Here is a 15,944-nt window from a genome sequence, read left to right on the forward strand (position 1 = left end):
CTATTGAAATCGGGGTCGTATTTGTATTTCAGGGTAGAGTCCTGAAAAATCTCTTTTTCCTCTGCTGCGAGGATATGCAGGAATCTTACTGAGGATTCAGTGGATTCCTTTGTCCCAGGCTGCCAATAGTTGTGGGTTTGTAGTAAGAGAAGGTTTAAGTAATTTTTTGTCCCCTAGGTACTATTCTGTTTTAAACTCCATCCAGACATGCACTGTACATACATGGTGCCGCAGGAGCGGTTTCCCACAAACCGCCGTATAGATAAGGCAGGGCGATTATGTGGGCTCACGCTGAGCACCGCCGCAATCGGGTGCAGGTTTCAGCTCTATGTGAGAGATGATACTCTGCAGCAACGCCCACGATCAGTACTAGCACTAATCGCAGACATGACACCGCTGTCAATAGTGACATTGAAAAGCATCACAGAGGGAGTGAGATCCCGGTGTGCTTCCATCGGCACAAAGCAATAAAATTGTGTTGTGCCAATGGTCTCCATGGTGTCACCGGGCTACAAGATGGCTGCGGGGTCCTTCAGCGCCGGGAAGGTGACCTGTGATCGCCTGCTGCGAGCAGGAGCTGAGACGCCAATCTGATACCCTGCAGCGAAGAGTAAAGTCGCCTAATCACTTATACCACATGAGTAACGGCGTAAAAAGTGCAGGATGATTGTGATCCCAAACATTATGTAAAATGTTCCCACTAAAAGCTTCAATGCAGTCACACAAAAAAGCAAGTCCTCACTCAGGTTTGTCATTTACTAACAGAAATATAGGGGGCTTCCATGTTACTGGTAGTACAAAGGCTCTCAAAAAGCAAAATAGCTCCTCGGCCTTCAAAAGACATTCAGCAAATTCTGTATGCCCAAATTAAAATGCCCCCCTCCCATCTGAACTCCTGTGTGTCTAAACCACATTTAGTGCCCACGTTTGGCATTTCTGTAGTGATGTGAGCCTGCCAACTGCAAAGTTCTGACACAGGGAGCTGTGACCATTATTCATCAGCTATGAACTCCGGTGACCTTTGTCACGTCCTCTCTACACACTGGAGGAGCGCAAGCTCCTGTCTCAGTATGTTCTGGCAGGCGTGGACAGCGGTCGCTTCATTGAGGTGACAGCTCCCAAATCATCCAGATTGCCGTGGGACATGCCCATTAATGGGATATCGTCTGACAGGTGAGGATTATGGCGTTTTATTGTTTGTTTTTTACAGTGCGACATGGGCATCGATGAGTTATCAGAAAGTTGAGTAACTTTTTTTTGTGTGACTAAATAGGTAAACAAGGGTGGGGAGTTTTATTTAAAATAAAGGACTTTATTCTGGCTATGTCTTTATTACAATCTAACTATGGGGTTAGTAATGGGGGTGTCTTATAAACGCTTCTCCATTACTAAGCCCTGGTCTTGATGTCAAGGGCCATAAAACAGCTGACATCAACCCCAAACCTATTACCCCACTTGTCACCGCACCAGGACAAGTGGGAAAAGCCAGGCAAAACGCCAAAATTGGCACATCTAATAGATGGGGTGGCAATATCCATGTCCCCTTCTCAGTCTGAAAATACCAGTCCCCAGCTGTTCGCTTTAGCTTGGTTGTTTGTAGAAAAAAAAAAAAATGGGGGAGTGGGGCACCGTTCTGATTGTGGTGTTTCTCCTTAGTTACTGCAGGTGACTGGTGCAGGAAATATGGCGGTGCCAGGATCGGTGCTGCGGGTGCTGGCGTCACAGGCCTGTCATGGTGAGTCGGGTATCTCATTAATCTGCCTTTTATGTGCAGGGTGGTAGGTCTTTCCATGTTGCCATCATTCTCTAGCCCCTACACAAGCTGCAGCAAGGGGCGCTGATTTCCGGCAACTGGTCCTGGTCTCACAGCTGTATTTCCATGCACTCTGTTTGATCACAGGGGCAGTGAAGTTTAACCATCCCCTGACGATGGTCGAGTGCTGCCAGCTGATGCGCTCTCTGGCCCAGTGCGCTCTGCCTTTCCAGTGTGCACACGGACGACCATCAATCCTGCCCCTGGCAGACCTGCAGCATGTGGCCACTGAGCCAGAGGTGAGTCCCCACACTGTCTTGCTGAGGCAATTACCGCTCCCTCCACTCCCTGTACTTATGTCTCTATTTCCCCAGGTTTCTCCAGCCCCAAACTTGCGTCGTCTGAGGCAGCGGCAACTGAGATGGCAGCTGACAAAATAAAGGCACAAACAGTGTCAGCCTGGCATGTGTTTATTACTTCACAGCTCGTGGTCGGCGGGGTGGTAAAGCTCGCTCATCAGCCGGTAGATATAGGATGGGGCGTTCCCCCCAATATTGGATATGAAGAGGGTGATAAGCTCCGCCGGAACGTGATCAAAGATGGGACAGTGAGCGCTGACCTCCGCCAGGATCTCACCTGTGGGAAACAGAGCATGAGTATGGGTCTTCCCTGGACCACCCACCCTCCTGGCATAGTCGCTCAACACTCACCCTCTGAGAAGGGAAGGACTTCTTGTGGAGACACAAATTTATGGAAGGAATCTTCTTCGTTAGGAAACTGTGAAGAGAACAAAAATCAGACGCTGCAACCCCTACCACGACACTGTGCTGCCTCCTCTGATCCCCCTCCTGCCAGCGAGCATTCCTCTGACACTGCGCCCCCTACCACCAGAGAGGCCTCCCGGCCACTACACCCCCTACTCCCGGAGAGGTCCCCCTGACACTACACGCAAGCGATCCCTGCTTCCCAGCGACCCCCTCCCCACACTGCATCCCCTCCTCCAAGCAAACCCCCCCCTTAATGACACTGCACCATCAGATTCCGCACCACAGAAATAAGTGGGTACCTGAGGCGAGAGTTTGAACATGGGGGCGCACACTATGAGGGGGGTGGAGTGATGTTTTGCCGCTAGAGCGAGGGTGTGCGTGCCAGACACGGCCCGCAGAGAGCCATTGGCCAAGATGGTCTTAGTCCCTATGATGACCTAGAAATGAGAAAAAGACAAGAAGGACTGTGATGAGAGAAGACGGTGGCCCCCCCTCCCAGACCCCTGCTACCTCCATTACTTACCTTATTTACACGTGACATGACGGCAAAAATGGCGGCGTCCGTGATGACTGTAGTCTCTATTCCTGCCTTGGATAAACTGACCGCCATGTCATGGCCCTGTAAGGAGAATTCAGCCAAAGTGAAGGCACTCCTGGTACCGGCCTAAGAAGTGCACCCGCCAGAAGGGGGCTCCCTCCGCCACCAGGACACACCACATACCAGCCAGAAGGGGGCACCCTCCACCAGCAAGATCCATCACCAACACACACCACATACCCACCAGAAGGGGGCACCCTCCGCCACAAGACACGCCACATACCCACCAGAAGGGGTCTCCCTGCACCACCAAGACAAGCCACATTCCCACCAAAACGGGGTGCCCTCCACCATCAAGACTAACCACATTCCCGCCAGAAGGGGTCGCCGTCAGCCACCCATACATGCAAGAAGGGGAACCCTCCAACACCATGACACGCCACATACCCACCAGAAGGGGGCACCTGTCGCCACCAAGACACGCAACACACCCGCCAGAAGGGGTCGCCCTCTGCCACCAAGACATGCCAGAAGGGGCGCCCTCCAGCACCATGACACGTCACATACCCACCAGAAGGGGGTACCTGTCGCCACCAAGACATGCCACACACCCGCCAGAAGGGGCATGCTCCACCACCAAGACACACCACATACCCACAAGAAGGGGTCTCCCTCCACCACCAAGACAAGCCACATACCTGACAGAAGGGGGCGCACTCAGCCACAATGACATGAAACTTGCGCTTTCGGGCAGCTTCTTCCAGGAAGAGCTGTACTGTGTGTGAGCACCCGAGGGTCATGATCACCTCATTGGAGTGAATGTGTTCTTTGGCCTGAGCTGCGATGTTGTCTGTCGTCCCCTCTGTTGTAGAAATAATCAGAGTGAGTAGAGGAGGTGAGCCGTGGCCACAGCGGACTGACAAGATTCCCGGGGCAGGCGGCCACAGCTGACTGGTGCCACTCACCCCGCAGCCTCAGGCAAGTGGCGGTGTACAAGTGCCCCGATGCATGATCTATCTACTGCGTCATAATTACCCAGTTCAATGAGCAGCTCGTTCACCACCTCGATCACATTGGCCTTCAGCAGTGGGAATGGAGTATTAAAGTCGTCACTTGGACCCTCAGCCATCACCAGCTTGTGCAGAGACTCCTGCTGCTCATTTTCCTCACTGCACCCTCGTAACCTGCACAGAAAACATGGCGCCAGGAGGACAGAGACCAACCCTTGGGGGGGAGGAAGGGGTGCAGAGACCAACCTTGGGGAGGGAAGGGGTGCAGAGACCAACCTTGGGGAGAAAAGGGGTGCAGAGACCAACCTTGGGGAGGGAAGAGGTGCAGAGACCAACCCTGGGAGCCTTAGGAGAGAACAAGTGGGGAAAAAAAGGTGGAGAAACAGTGGGGACCCGAGGCGGGAGACAGATAGTGGAATCGTGGTGGTGGGGGGGGGGACAGGTAAAGAGAACAGGGGATCCATGGGGGGAAGATGGGGCCAGAGGGAGAGGAGGCAGACAACATAACGGAAGGGACCATTTGCTTGGCCACCCTCACCTACTGTATTCCTCGCGTATCAGCTTCAGGATGCGTCGCACCATGTTGCCCACTGTGGTCTCAGACGGCTGAGCTGTGGTCATTCTCCTTCCCTCTCTACGGATAATGTCCATCAATTCACCTGGAAGATGTGAAATCGCCATCAAATGGACCCCCCAAATATATCAGCCCTGTGTACAGAAGCGCAACAAGGCAGCGTGTTGCTTCCAGGCTGCAGTAACCCTGCAACCACCGCACTGACTTATTAACAGTCCTTCCCCTCCAGGATAGTGAGCCACGCGGCTAGGACCGGACTCCTCTTGCGAATCCTGTATGTCTGTAAAGCACCCAGGAAACAGGAGGTGGGTCATATAGGGGGAAATGCCCTATGCATATGTGGTGGGGTTGGGTGGGCGCACTGGGGAAGGACATTTTCTAAATATGGGTCACATACAGATACTGAACATTTGGCCACGTTCACAAGATCAGTATTGAGTCGGTATTTTACATCAGTATTTGTAACTCAAAACCACGAGAGGTTGAAAAATAAAGAAGTGGTGAAGTGTTTTTATTATACTTATCTGATTGTTCCACTCCTGGATTTGGCTTCTAAATACTGAGGTAAAATCCAGAATGTGTGAACGTGCCCAAACACCCACTTTACAGGACAGGAGAAGAGGTACTGTGCAGTGTATATATATACAGGACAGGAGGTGTGGTACTGTGCAGTGTATATATACAGGACAGGAGGAGTGGTACTGGGCAGTGTATATATACAGGACAGGAGGAGTGGTACTGTGCAGTGTATATATACAGGACAGGAGGAGTGGTACTGTGCAGTGTGTATATACAGGACAGGAGGAGTGGTACTGTGCAGTGTATATATACAGGACAGGAGGAGTGGTACTGTGCAGTGTGTATATACAGGACAGGAGGAGTGGTACTGTGCAGTGTATATATACAGGACAGGAGGAGTGGTACTGGGCAGTGTATATATACAGGACAGGAGGAGTGGTACTGTGCAGTGTATATATACAGGACAGGAGGAGTGGTACTGTGCAGTGTGTATATACAGGACAGGAGGAGTGGTACTGTGCAGTGTATATATACAGGACAGGAGGAGTGGTACTGTGCAGTGTGTATATACAGGACAGGAGGAGTGGTACTGTGCAGTGTATATATACAGGACAGGAGGAGCGGTACTGTGCAGTGTATATATACAGGACAGGAGGAGTGGTACTGTGCAGTGTGTATATACAGGACAGGAGGAGTGGTACTGTGCAGTGTATATATACAGGACAGGAGGAGTGGTACTGTGCAGTGTATATATACAGGACAGGAGGAGTGGTACTGTGCAGTATATATATACAGGATATATATACAGGACAGGAGGTGTGGTACTGTACAGTGTATATACAAGACAGGAGGAGTGGTACTGTGCAGTGTATATATACAGGACAGGAGGTGTGGTACTGTGCAGTGTATATATACAGGACAGGAGGAGTGGTACTGTGCAGTGTATATATAGGACAGGAGGAGTGGTGCTGTGCAGTGTATATATACAGGACAGGAGGAGTGGTACTGTGCAGTGCATATATACAGGACAGAAGGAGTGGTACTGTGCAGTGTATATATACAGGACAGGAGGAGTGGTACTGTGCAGTGTATATATACAGGACAGGAGGAGTGGTACTGTGCAGTGTATATATACAGGACAGGAGGAGTGGTACTGTGCAGTATATATATACAGGATATATATACAGGACAGGAGGTGTGGTACTGTACAGTGTATATACAAGACAGGAGGAGTGGTACTGTGCAGTGTATATATACAGGACAGGAGGTGTGGTACTGTGCAGTGTATATATACAGGACAGGAGGAGTGGTACTGTGCAGTGTATATATAGGACAGGAGGAGTGGTGCTGTGCAGTGTATATATACAGGACAGGAGGAGTGGTACTGTGCAGTGCATATATACAGGACAGAAGGAGTGGTACTGTGCAGTGTATATATACAGGACAGGAGGAGTGGTACTGTGCAGTGTATATATACAGGACAGGAGGAGTGGTACTGTGCAGTGTATATATACAGGACAGGAGGAGTGGTACTGTGCAGTGTATATATACAGGACAGGAGGAGTGGTACTGTGCAGTGTATATATAGGACAAGGAGGAGTGGTGCTGTGCAGTGCATATATACAGGACAGAAGGAGTGGTACTGTGCAGTGTATATATACAGGACAGGAGGAATGGTACTGTGCAGTGTATATATACAGGACAGGAGGAGTGGTACTGTGCAGTGTATATATACAGGACAGGAGGAGTGGTACTGTGCAGTGTATATATACAGGACAGGAGGAGTGGTACTGTGCAGTGTATATATAGGACAGGAGGAGTGGTGATGTGCAGTGTATATACACAGGACAGGAGGAGTGGTACTGTGCAGTGTATATACACAGGACAGGAGGAGTGGTACTGTGCAGTGTATATATACAGGACAGGAGGAGTGGTACTGTGCAGTGTATATATACAGGACAGGAGGAGTGGTACTGTGCAGTGTATATATACAGGACAGGAGGAGTGGTACTGTGCAGTGTATATATACAGGACAGGAGGAGTGGTACTGTGCAGTGTATATATACAGGACAGGAGGAGTGGTACTGTGCAGTGTATATATACAGGACAGGAGGAGTGGTACTGTGCAGTGTATACAGTGGGGCAAAAAAGTATTTAGTCAGTCAGCAATAGTGCAAGTTCCACCACTTAAAAACATGAGAGGCGTCTGTAATTTACATCATAGGTAGACCTCAACTATGGGAGACAAACTGAGAAAAAAAAAATCCAGAAAATCACATTGTCTGTTTTTTTATCATTTTTTTTTGCATATTATGGTGGAAAATAAGTATTTGGTCAGAAACAAACAATCAAGATTTCTGGCTCTCACAGACCTGTAACTTCTTCTTTAAGAGTCTCCTCTTTCCTCCACTCATTACCTGTAGTAATGGCACCTGTTTAAACTTGTTATCAGTATAAAAAGACACCTGTGCACACCCTCAAACAGTCTGACTCCAAACTCCACTATGGTGAAGACCAAAGAGCTGTCAAAGGACACCAGAAACAAAATTGTAGCCCTGCACCAAGCTGGGAAGACTGAATCTGCAATAGCCAACCAGCTTGGAGTGAAGAAATCAACAGTGGGAGCAATAATTAGAAAATGGAAGACATACAAGACCACTGAATCTCCCTCGATCTGGGGCTCCACGCAAAATCCCACCCCGTGGGGTCAGAATGATCACAAGAACGGTGAGCAAAAACCCCAGAACCACGCGGGGGGACCTAGTGAATGAACTGCAGAGAGCTGGGACCAATGTAACAAGGCCTACCATAAGTAACACACTACGCCACCGTGGACTCAGATCCTGCAGTGCCAGACGTGTCCCACTGCTTAAGCCAGTACATGTCCGGGCCCATCTGAAGTTTGCTAGAGAGCATTTGGATGATCCAGAGGAGTTTTGGGAGAATGTCCTATGGTCTGATGAAACCAAACTGGAACTGTTTGGTAGAAACACAACTTGTCGTGTTTGGAGGAAAAAGAATACTGAGTTGCATCCATCAAACACCATACCTACTGTAAAGCATGGTGGTGGAAACATCATGCTTTGGGGCTGTTTCTCTGCAAAGGGGCCAGGACGACTGATCCGGGTACATGAAAGAATGAATGGGGCCATGTATCGTGAGATTTTGAGTGCAAACCTCCTTCCATCAGCAAGGGCATTGAAGATGAAACGTGGCTGGGTCTTTCAACATGACAATGATCCAAAGCACACCGCCAGGGCAACGAAGGAGTGGCTTCGTAAGAAGCATTTCAAGGTCCTGGAGTGGCCTAGCCAGTCTCCAGATCTCAACCTTATAGAAAACCTTTGGAGGGAGTTGAAAGTCCGTGTTGCCAAGCGAAAAGCCAAAAACATCACTGCTCTAGAGGAGATCTGCATGGAGGAATGGGCCAACATACCAACAACAGTGTGTGGCAACCTTGTGAAGACTTACAGAAAACGTTTGACCTCTGTCATTGCCAACAAAGGATATATTACAAAGTATTGAGATGAAATTTTGTTTCTGACCAAATACTTATTTTCCACCATAATATGCAAATAAAATGATAAAAAAACAGACAATGTGATTTTCTGGATTTTTTTTTCTCAGTTTGTCTCCCATAGTTGAGGTCTACCTATGATGTAAATTACAGACGCCTCTCATCTTTTTAAGTGGTGGAACTTGCACTATTGCTGACTGACTAAATACTTTTTTGCCCCACTGTATATAGGACAGGAGGAGTGGTACTGTGCAGTGTATATATACAGGACAGGAGGAGTGGTACTGTGCAGTGTATATATATAGGACAGGAGGAGTGGTACTGTGCAGTGTATATACAGGACAGGAGGAGTGGTACTGTGCAGTGTGTATATACAGGACAGGAGGAGTGGTACTGTGCAGTGCATATACAGGACAGGAGGAGTGGTGCTGTGCAGTGTATATATACAGGACAGGAGGAGGGGTACTGTGCAGTGTATATATACAGGACAGGAGGAGTGGTACTGTGCAGTGTATATATACAGGACAGGAGGAGTGGTACTGTGCAGTGTATATATACAGGACAGGAGTGACTGTAGAGTATGTATATATATATATATATATTTTATGTATATATATACACATACATACGCAGGACAGGAGTGACTAGTATGTATATATATATATATATATATATATATATATATATATATATATATATATATATATATATATATATATATTACACACACACAGGACAGGAGTGACTGTAGTGTGTATATATATATATATATATATATATATACACATACATACATACATACAGGACAGGAGTGACTGTGTAGTGTATACATATATACAGGACAGGAGTGACTGTGTAGTGTGTGTATATATATATATATATATATATATATATATATATATATACACACATACATACACAGGACAGGAGTGACTAGTGTATATATATATATATACACACATACATACATACAGGACAGGAGTGACTGTGTAGAGTATACATATATACAGGACAGGAGTGACTAGTGTATATATATATATATATATATATATACAGGACAGGAGTGACTGTGTGGTGAGTATATATATACAGGACGGGGAGTGACTGTGTAGTGAGTATATATATATATACAGGACGGGGAGTGACGGTGTAGTGAGTATATATATATATATATATATATATATATATATATATATATATATATATATATATATATATATATACACACACAGGACAGGAGTGACTGTGTAGTGAGTATATATATATATACAGGACAGGGAGTTACGGTGTAGTGAGTATATATATATATATATATATATATATATACACACAGGACAGGAGTGACTGTGTAGTGTATATATATATATATACAGGACAGGAGTGACTGTGTAGTGTGTATATATATATACACAGGACAGGAGTGACTGTGTAGTGAGTATATATATATACAGGATGGGGAGTGACGGTGTAGTGAGTATATATATATATATATATATATATATATATACACACAGGACAGGAGTGACTGTAGTGTATATATATATACACAGGACAGGAGTGACTGTGTAGTGAGTATATATATATACAGGATGGGGAGTGACGGTGTAGTGAGTATATATATATATATATATATATACACACACAGGATGGGGAGTGACTGTGTAGTGTATATATATATACAGGACAGGAGTGACTGTGTAGTGAGTATATATATATATATACAGGATGGGGAGTGACGGTGTAGTGAGTATATATATATATATATATATACAGGATGGGGAGTGACTGTGTAGTGTATATATATACACAGGACAGGAGTGACTGTGTAGTGAGTATATATATATATATACAGGATGGGGAGTGACGGTGTAGTGAGTATATATATATATATACACAGGACAGGAGTGACTGTGTAGTGTATATATATATATACAGGACAGGAGTGACGGTGTAGTGAGTATATATATATACAGGATGGGGAGTGACGGTGTAGTGAGTATATATATATATATATATATATATATACAGGACAGGAGTGACTGTGTAGTGAGTAGTATACACACACGGACGTGTACGCGCTGCGCGCTCTCGGTCACATGCGTCTCGCTCACCGGCATTTCCCCATCTGGCCTGGGCGATGATTCTGCGCAGTAGTGACACCGTCTCTCGCGCCGTCTCCTCCGAGCTCTGCCGCCCGCCACCCCTCTTCAGGCCAGTGATGAAGGTCTCTATCCGCTCTGACAGCTCCGTCTCCTTCTCGTTGGCGGCCGGCATGTTACCGAGAGCAGAAAGATGGCCGTTGCTCTGCAGTGCGACCTGCGCGAGGGAGGCGCGTACACGTGGTGGTACATGACGTCATGCCCGCGCCGCCTCACGTCTCAGAGCTACGAGCCGCTGCTTGTTTCCTTCAGCTGCAGCTGTTGTTTTGTTTTTCTGCTTTTGCTCTTTTTTTCAGGTTAAACAACAAAGTGACTATAAAAAAAAAAAAACAATGTATGGCTGAGTCCGGTGTGAACAGGCACAGAAATGGGCATCAGCGTGCTGAAAGGGTTAAGCTGAGCGCTCCCCTGCAGGCGCCGTGCACACGCGTCATCCGGGTCACTGCCGCCGGCCGGGAGCAGTCGGGCTCCGCACATCAGAGCAATGAGCTCTGGCCTGAGATCCGTAAAGGACGGAAACGAGTCCTGTCTGCACGGTTACCGTTCCGGAAAATCCCATCAAAGTGACAAACAGCAACGGTGTACTGAGGGAAGAAGTGACTGCTGTGGAAGAGTTAGGCCGGCTTCACACTTGCGAGTTTTACGGACTTAAGAGCGCAGAAACTACGTCCGTAAAACTCGCAAAAAATACGGCACAATTATTCTCTATGCCCCTGCGCCTATCTGCCGTATTTTACTGATCAGTATTAGGGTATGTTCACACGTTCAGGATTTCCATCCTTTTTTTTTCCTGACTGTTTTTTAAAAAACTGCAGCTCTTGGCAGAAAACGCAGGTCCTTTTTTTGGTCCTTTTTTGGTCCGTTTTTGATGCGTTTTTTGATGCGTTTTTTTGATGCAGTTTTCTAGCCAGAGTCTGTGTGTTTTCTAGGAATTTTTTTAGGGTTAAAATGGCTGAAAATACCCTAACCCTACCCCTACCCCTAACCCTACCCCTACCCCTAACCCTACCCCTAACCCTACCCCTAACCCTAACCCTACCCCTACCCCTACCCCTAACCCTAACCCTACCCCTAACCCTAACCCTAACCCTACCCCTAACCCTACCCCTACCCCTATTCTAACCTTAGTGAAAAAAAAAAAAAAAAAATTCTTTATTTTTTTTATTGTCCCTACCTATGGGGGTGACAAAGGGGGGGGGGTGTCATTTACTATTTTTTTATTTTGATCACTGAGATAGGTTATATCTCAGTGATCAAAATGCACTTTGGAACGAATCTGCCGGCCGGCAGATTCGGCGGGCGCACTGCGCATGCGCCCGCCATTTTGCAAGATGGCGGCGCCCAGGGAGAAGACGGCCGGACGGACACCGGGACGCCGGGTGAGTATAAGGGGGGGAGATTAGGGCACGGGGGGGGCATCGGAGCACTGGGGGGGGGGCATCGGAGCACTGGGGGGGGCATCGGAGCACGGGGGGGCGGGATCGGAACACGGGGGGGGCAGCCACACTCCGCCCACGCACTTCCGCCCGCTCCCCGCACTTCCTGCTGCAGCGGTTCTGCACATCAAATCGCAGTAAAACCCGCAGATATATTTTTGATCTGCGGGTTTTACTGCGGTTTGGACCTCACAATGGAGGTCTATGGGTGCAGAACCGCTGCGGCTCCGGAAAAAGAATTGACATGCTCCTTCTTTTTTCCGGGAGCTATTCAGCGCGTCTTTTTTTTAACAATTTCCGGACCATGTGCACAGTGTGTCCTGTTTTCCATAGGGTACAGTGTACTGTACCCTGCATGGAAAACAGCTGCGGAACCGCAGCGGCAAAACCGCCGCGGTTCCGCGGTAAAAAACGCACTGTGTGAACATGGCCTTATACGGCTTTCTACGGCCGTACAAAATCGCAGCATGCTGCGTTTGTCACCGTACTGCGCAAGAAATACGCCAATGAAAGTCTATGGAAGCGTGAAAAATACGGATTACACACGGACAAGCAGTGTGACTTGCGAGAAATACGCAGCGCTGTTAGAGAGAAAAGCCGGTAATTCAGTGCGGTGTACAGTAAAATCACACTGACAGCTTACAGTAGAATAGGTAGAATAAATGTGTACACATAGAATAGGTATATATATATATATATACATGTCAGTAGACACATATATGTATATATATTAATATTTATTCCAGCGCTATACAGCTTGAAAGCCGGTAATTCAATTACCGGCTTTTTCTTTCTCCTTCCTAAAAGCCGACATGATTTGAGACATGGTTTACATACAGTAAACCATGTCTTCTCTCCATTTTTTTTGCAGATTCCACACTACTAATGTCAGTAGTGTGTATCTGCAAAATTTGGCCGTTCTAGCTCTTAAAATAAAGGGTTAAATGGCGGAAAAAATTGGCGTGGGCTCCCGCGCAATTTTCTCCGCCAGAGTAGTAAAGCCAGTGACTGAGGGCAGATATTAATAGCCTGGAGAGGGTCCATGGTTATTGGCCCCCCCCTGGCTAAAAATATCTGCCCCCAGCCACCCCAGAAAAGGCACATCTGGAAGATGCGCCTATTCTGGCACTTGGCCACTCTCTTCCCATTCCCGTGTAGCGGTGGGATATGGGGTAATGAAGGGTTAATGCCACCTTGCTATTGTAAGGTGACATTAAGCCTAATTAATAATGGAGAGGCGTCAATTATGACACCTATCCATTATTAATCCAATTGAATGAAAGGGTTAAATAAAACACAAACATTATTTAAAATTATTTTAATGAAATAAAAACAATGGTTGTTGGAGTATTTTATTCTACGGCCAATCCAGTCACTGAAGACCCTCGTTCTGTGAAAGAAAAAACATAATAAACCAACAATATACTTACCCTCCGCAGATCTGTAACGTCCAACGATGTAAATCCTTCTGAAGGGGTTAAAACATTTTGCAGCAAGGAGCTTTGCTAATGCAGGCTGCTCCTCGCTGCAAAACCCCGGGGAATGAGTCTAAAAATAGATCAATGAGCTATATTTAGCTTCATTTGCGGTGAGGCGCCCTCTGCTGGCTGTTCATAGATCGTGGGAACTTTCCTTGAAAGCTCCCAGGCTTTCTAGGCAAGTTCCCACGATCTATAAACATCCAGCAGAGGGCGCCTCACCGCAAATGAAGCTAAATATAGCTCATTGATCTATTTTTAGACTCATTCCCCGGGGTTTTGCAGCGAGGAGCAGCCTGCATTAGCAAAGCTCCTTGCTGCAAAATGTTTTAACCCCTTCAGAAGGATTTACATCGTTGGACGTTACAGATCTGCGGAGGGTAAGTATATTGTTGGTTTATTATGTTTTTTCTTTCACAGAACGAGGGTCTTCAGTGATTGGATTGGGCGTAGAATAAAATACTCCAACAACCATTGTTTTTATTTCATTAAAATAATTTTAAATAATGTGTTTGTGTTTTATTTAACCCTTTCATTCAATTGGATTAATAATGGATAGGTATCATAATTGACGCCTCTCCATTATTAATTAGGCTTAATGTCACCTTACAATAGCAAGGTGGCATTAACCCTTCATTACCCCATATCCCACCGCTACACGGGAATGGGAAGAGAGTGGCCAAGTGCCAGAATAGGCGCATCTTCCAGATGTGCCTTTTCTGGGGTGGCTGGGGGCAGATATTTTTAGCCAGGGGGGGCCAATAACCATGGACCCTCTCCAGGCTATTAATATCTGCCCTCAGTCACTGGCTTTACTACTCTGGCGGAGAAAATTGCGCGGGAGCCCACGCCAATTTTTTCCGCCATTTAACCCTTTATTTTAAGAGCTAGAACGGCCAAATTTTGCAGATACACACTACTGACATTAGTAGTGTGGAATCTGCAAAAAAAATGGAGAGAAGACATGGTTTACTGTATGTAAACCATGTCTCAAATCATGTCGGGTTTTAAGAAGGAGAAAGAAAAAGCCGGTAATTGAATTACCGGCTTTCAAGCTGTATAGCGCTGGAAAAAATATTAATATATATACATATATGTGTCTAATGACATATATATATATATATATATATATATATATAGACAGTATATATATATATTTTTTTCTTTTTGGGACACATGGATCATTTCTATAGCGGTATGTTGGTTTTGCAAGCCTGCGAGAAAACCACGCAGTACGGATGCCATACGGATTACATACGGAGGATGCCATGCGCAAAAAACGCTGACACACCCTGCCTACGGAGGAGCTACGGACCACTATTTTCGGGACATTTCAGCGTATTACGGCCGTAATATACGGACCGTATTGTCATACGCTGAGTGTGAAGCCGGCCTTAGGGTATGTGTCCACGTGCAGTAAACGCTGCGTGTTTGACGCTGCATAGGGACGCAGCGTCAGACACGCAGCGTCCAGATGTTAGGCTACGTTCACATTAGCGTTACGCTAATGTGCGTCGCTGTTGCGTCGGTGACGCAGCGGCGACGCAGCGGCGACGCGCCCCTATGTTTAACATAGGGGACGCGTGCGTCTTTTTGAACGCGTTTTCCGACACGTGCGTCGTTTTAGACGCTAGCGTCGGACGCAAGAAAACGCTACAAGTTGCATTTTTCTTGCGTCCGATTTCGGCAAAAAACGACGCACGCGTCGCAAAACGCGCGCGTTTTTGCGCGCGTTTGCGTGCGTTTTTCCGTGCGTCGCCGCTGCGTCGCCGACGCAACGGCGACACGACGCTAATGTGAACGTAGCCTTACAGCATAGTGGAGGGGATTTAATGAAATCCCGTCTCCACTATGCGTGGTAACACGCACGCGGCGGCCCTGCGACTCCGGACATGCTGCGCGTCTTTTCAGATCGCAGCATGTCCGTATATCTTGCGGCGACGCTCCGTCGCCGCAAGATATAGCACAGGGCCCTATGGTGGGGAGCGATGATCCCGGATGTGTGCTGTGAACACATCCGGCATCATCGCGTCCCAGAAAGGGGGCGGGGCTTACCGCAGAGCGGCTAAGCCGCTCCGACGATACCGCCGGCCATCCTGAACGTGGACACGCAGCCTTAGGCTACTTTCACACTGGCGTTTTTTGCCAGACGTCGCAATGCGTCGTTTATGGCAAAAAACGCATCCTGCAAAG

At 47.2% G+C, this 15,944-nt stretch overlaps 2 protein-coding genes across 3 annotated transcripts in view; one reads left to right on the forward strand and one right to left on the reverse strand.

Annotated features, from left to right (window-relative positions):
- The window catches only part of ACYP1 (acylphosphatase 1), a 73,637-nt gene extending 71,430 nt beyond the window's left edge, over window positions 1-2,207 (forward strand). For both annotated transcript variants that reach the window (XM_069736284.1, XM_069736293.1), the window contains 3 exons: window positions 1,657-1,735; window positions 1,901-2,052; window positions 2,128-2,207. In XM_069736284.1, coding sequence (XP_069592385.1) covers window positions 1,657-1,735; window positions 1,901-2,052; window positions 2,128-2,193 — 297 coding nt within the window. In that variant the 3' untranslated portion in view covers window positions 2,194-2,207. The remainder of the gene's footprint in view (window positions 1-1,656; window positions 1,736-1,900; window positions 2,053-2,127) is intronic.
- EIF2B2 (eukaryotic translation initiation factor 2B subunit beta) lies at window positions 2,208-11,025 on the reverse strand. The gene is made up of 8 exons (XM_069736325.1): window positions 10,790-11,025; window positions 4,607-4,727; window positions 4,094-4,242; window positions 3,757-3,920; window positions 3,044-3,139; window positions 2,820-2,957; window positions 2,464-2,530; window positions 2,208-2,389 (listed from the first exon to the last, which is right to left on the reverse strand). Exons 1-8 carry the CDS (start codon window positions 10,950-10,952, stop codon window positions 2,232-2,234), a joined length of 1,056 nt encoding a protein of 351 aa, XP_069592426.1. The 5' UTR covers window positions 10,953-11,025; the 3' UTR covers window positions 2,208-2,231.
- Between the last annotated feature and the right edge of the window lie 4,919 nt (window positions 11,026-15,944).

This window comes from Ranitomeya imitator, chromosome 1 (assembly GCF_032444005.1).
Source record: "Ranitomeya imitator isolate aRanImi1 chromosome 1, aRanImi1.pri, whole genome shotgun sequence".
NCBI lineage: Eukaryota > Metazoa > Chordata > Amphibia > Anura > Dendrobatidae > Ranitomeya > Ranitomeya imitator.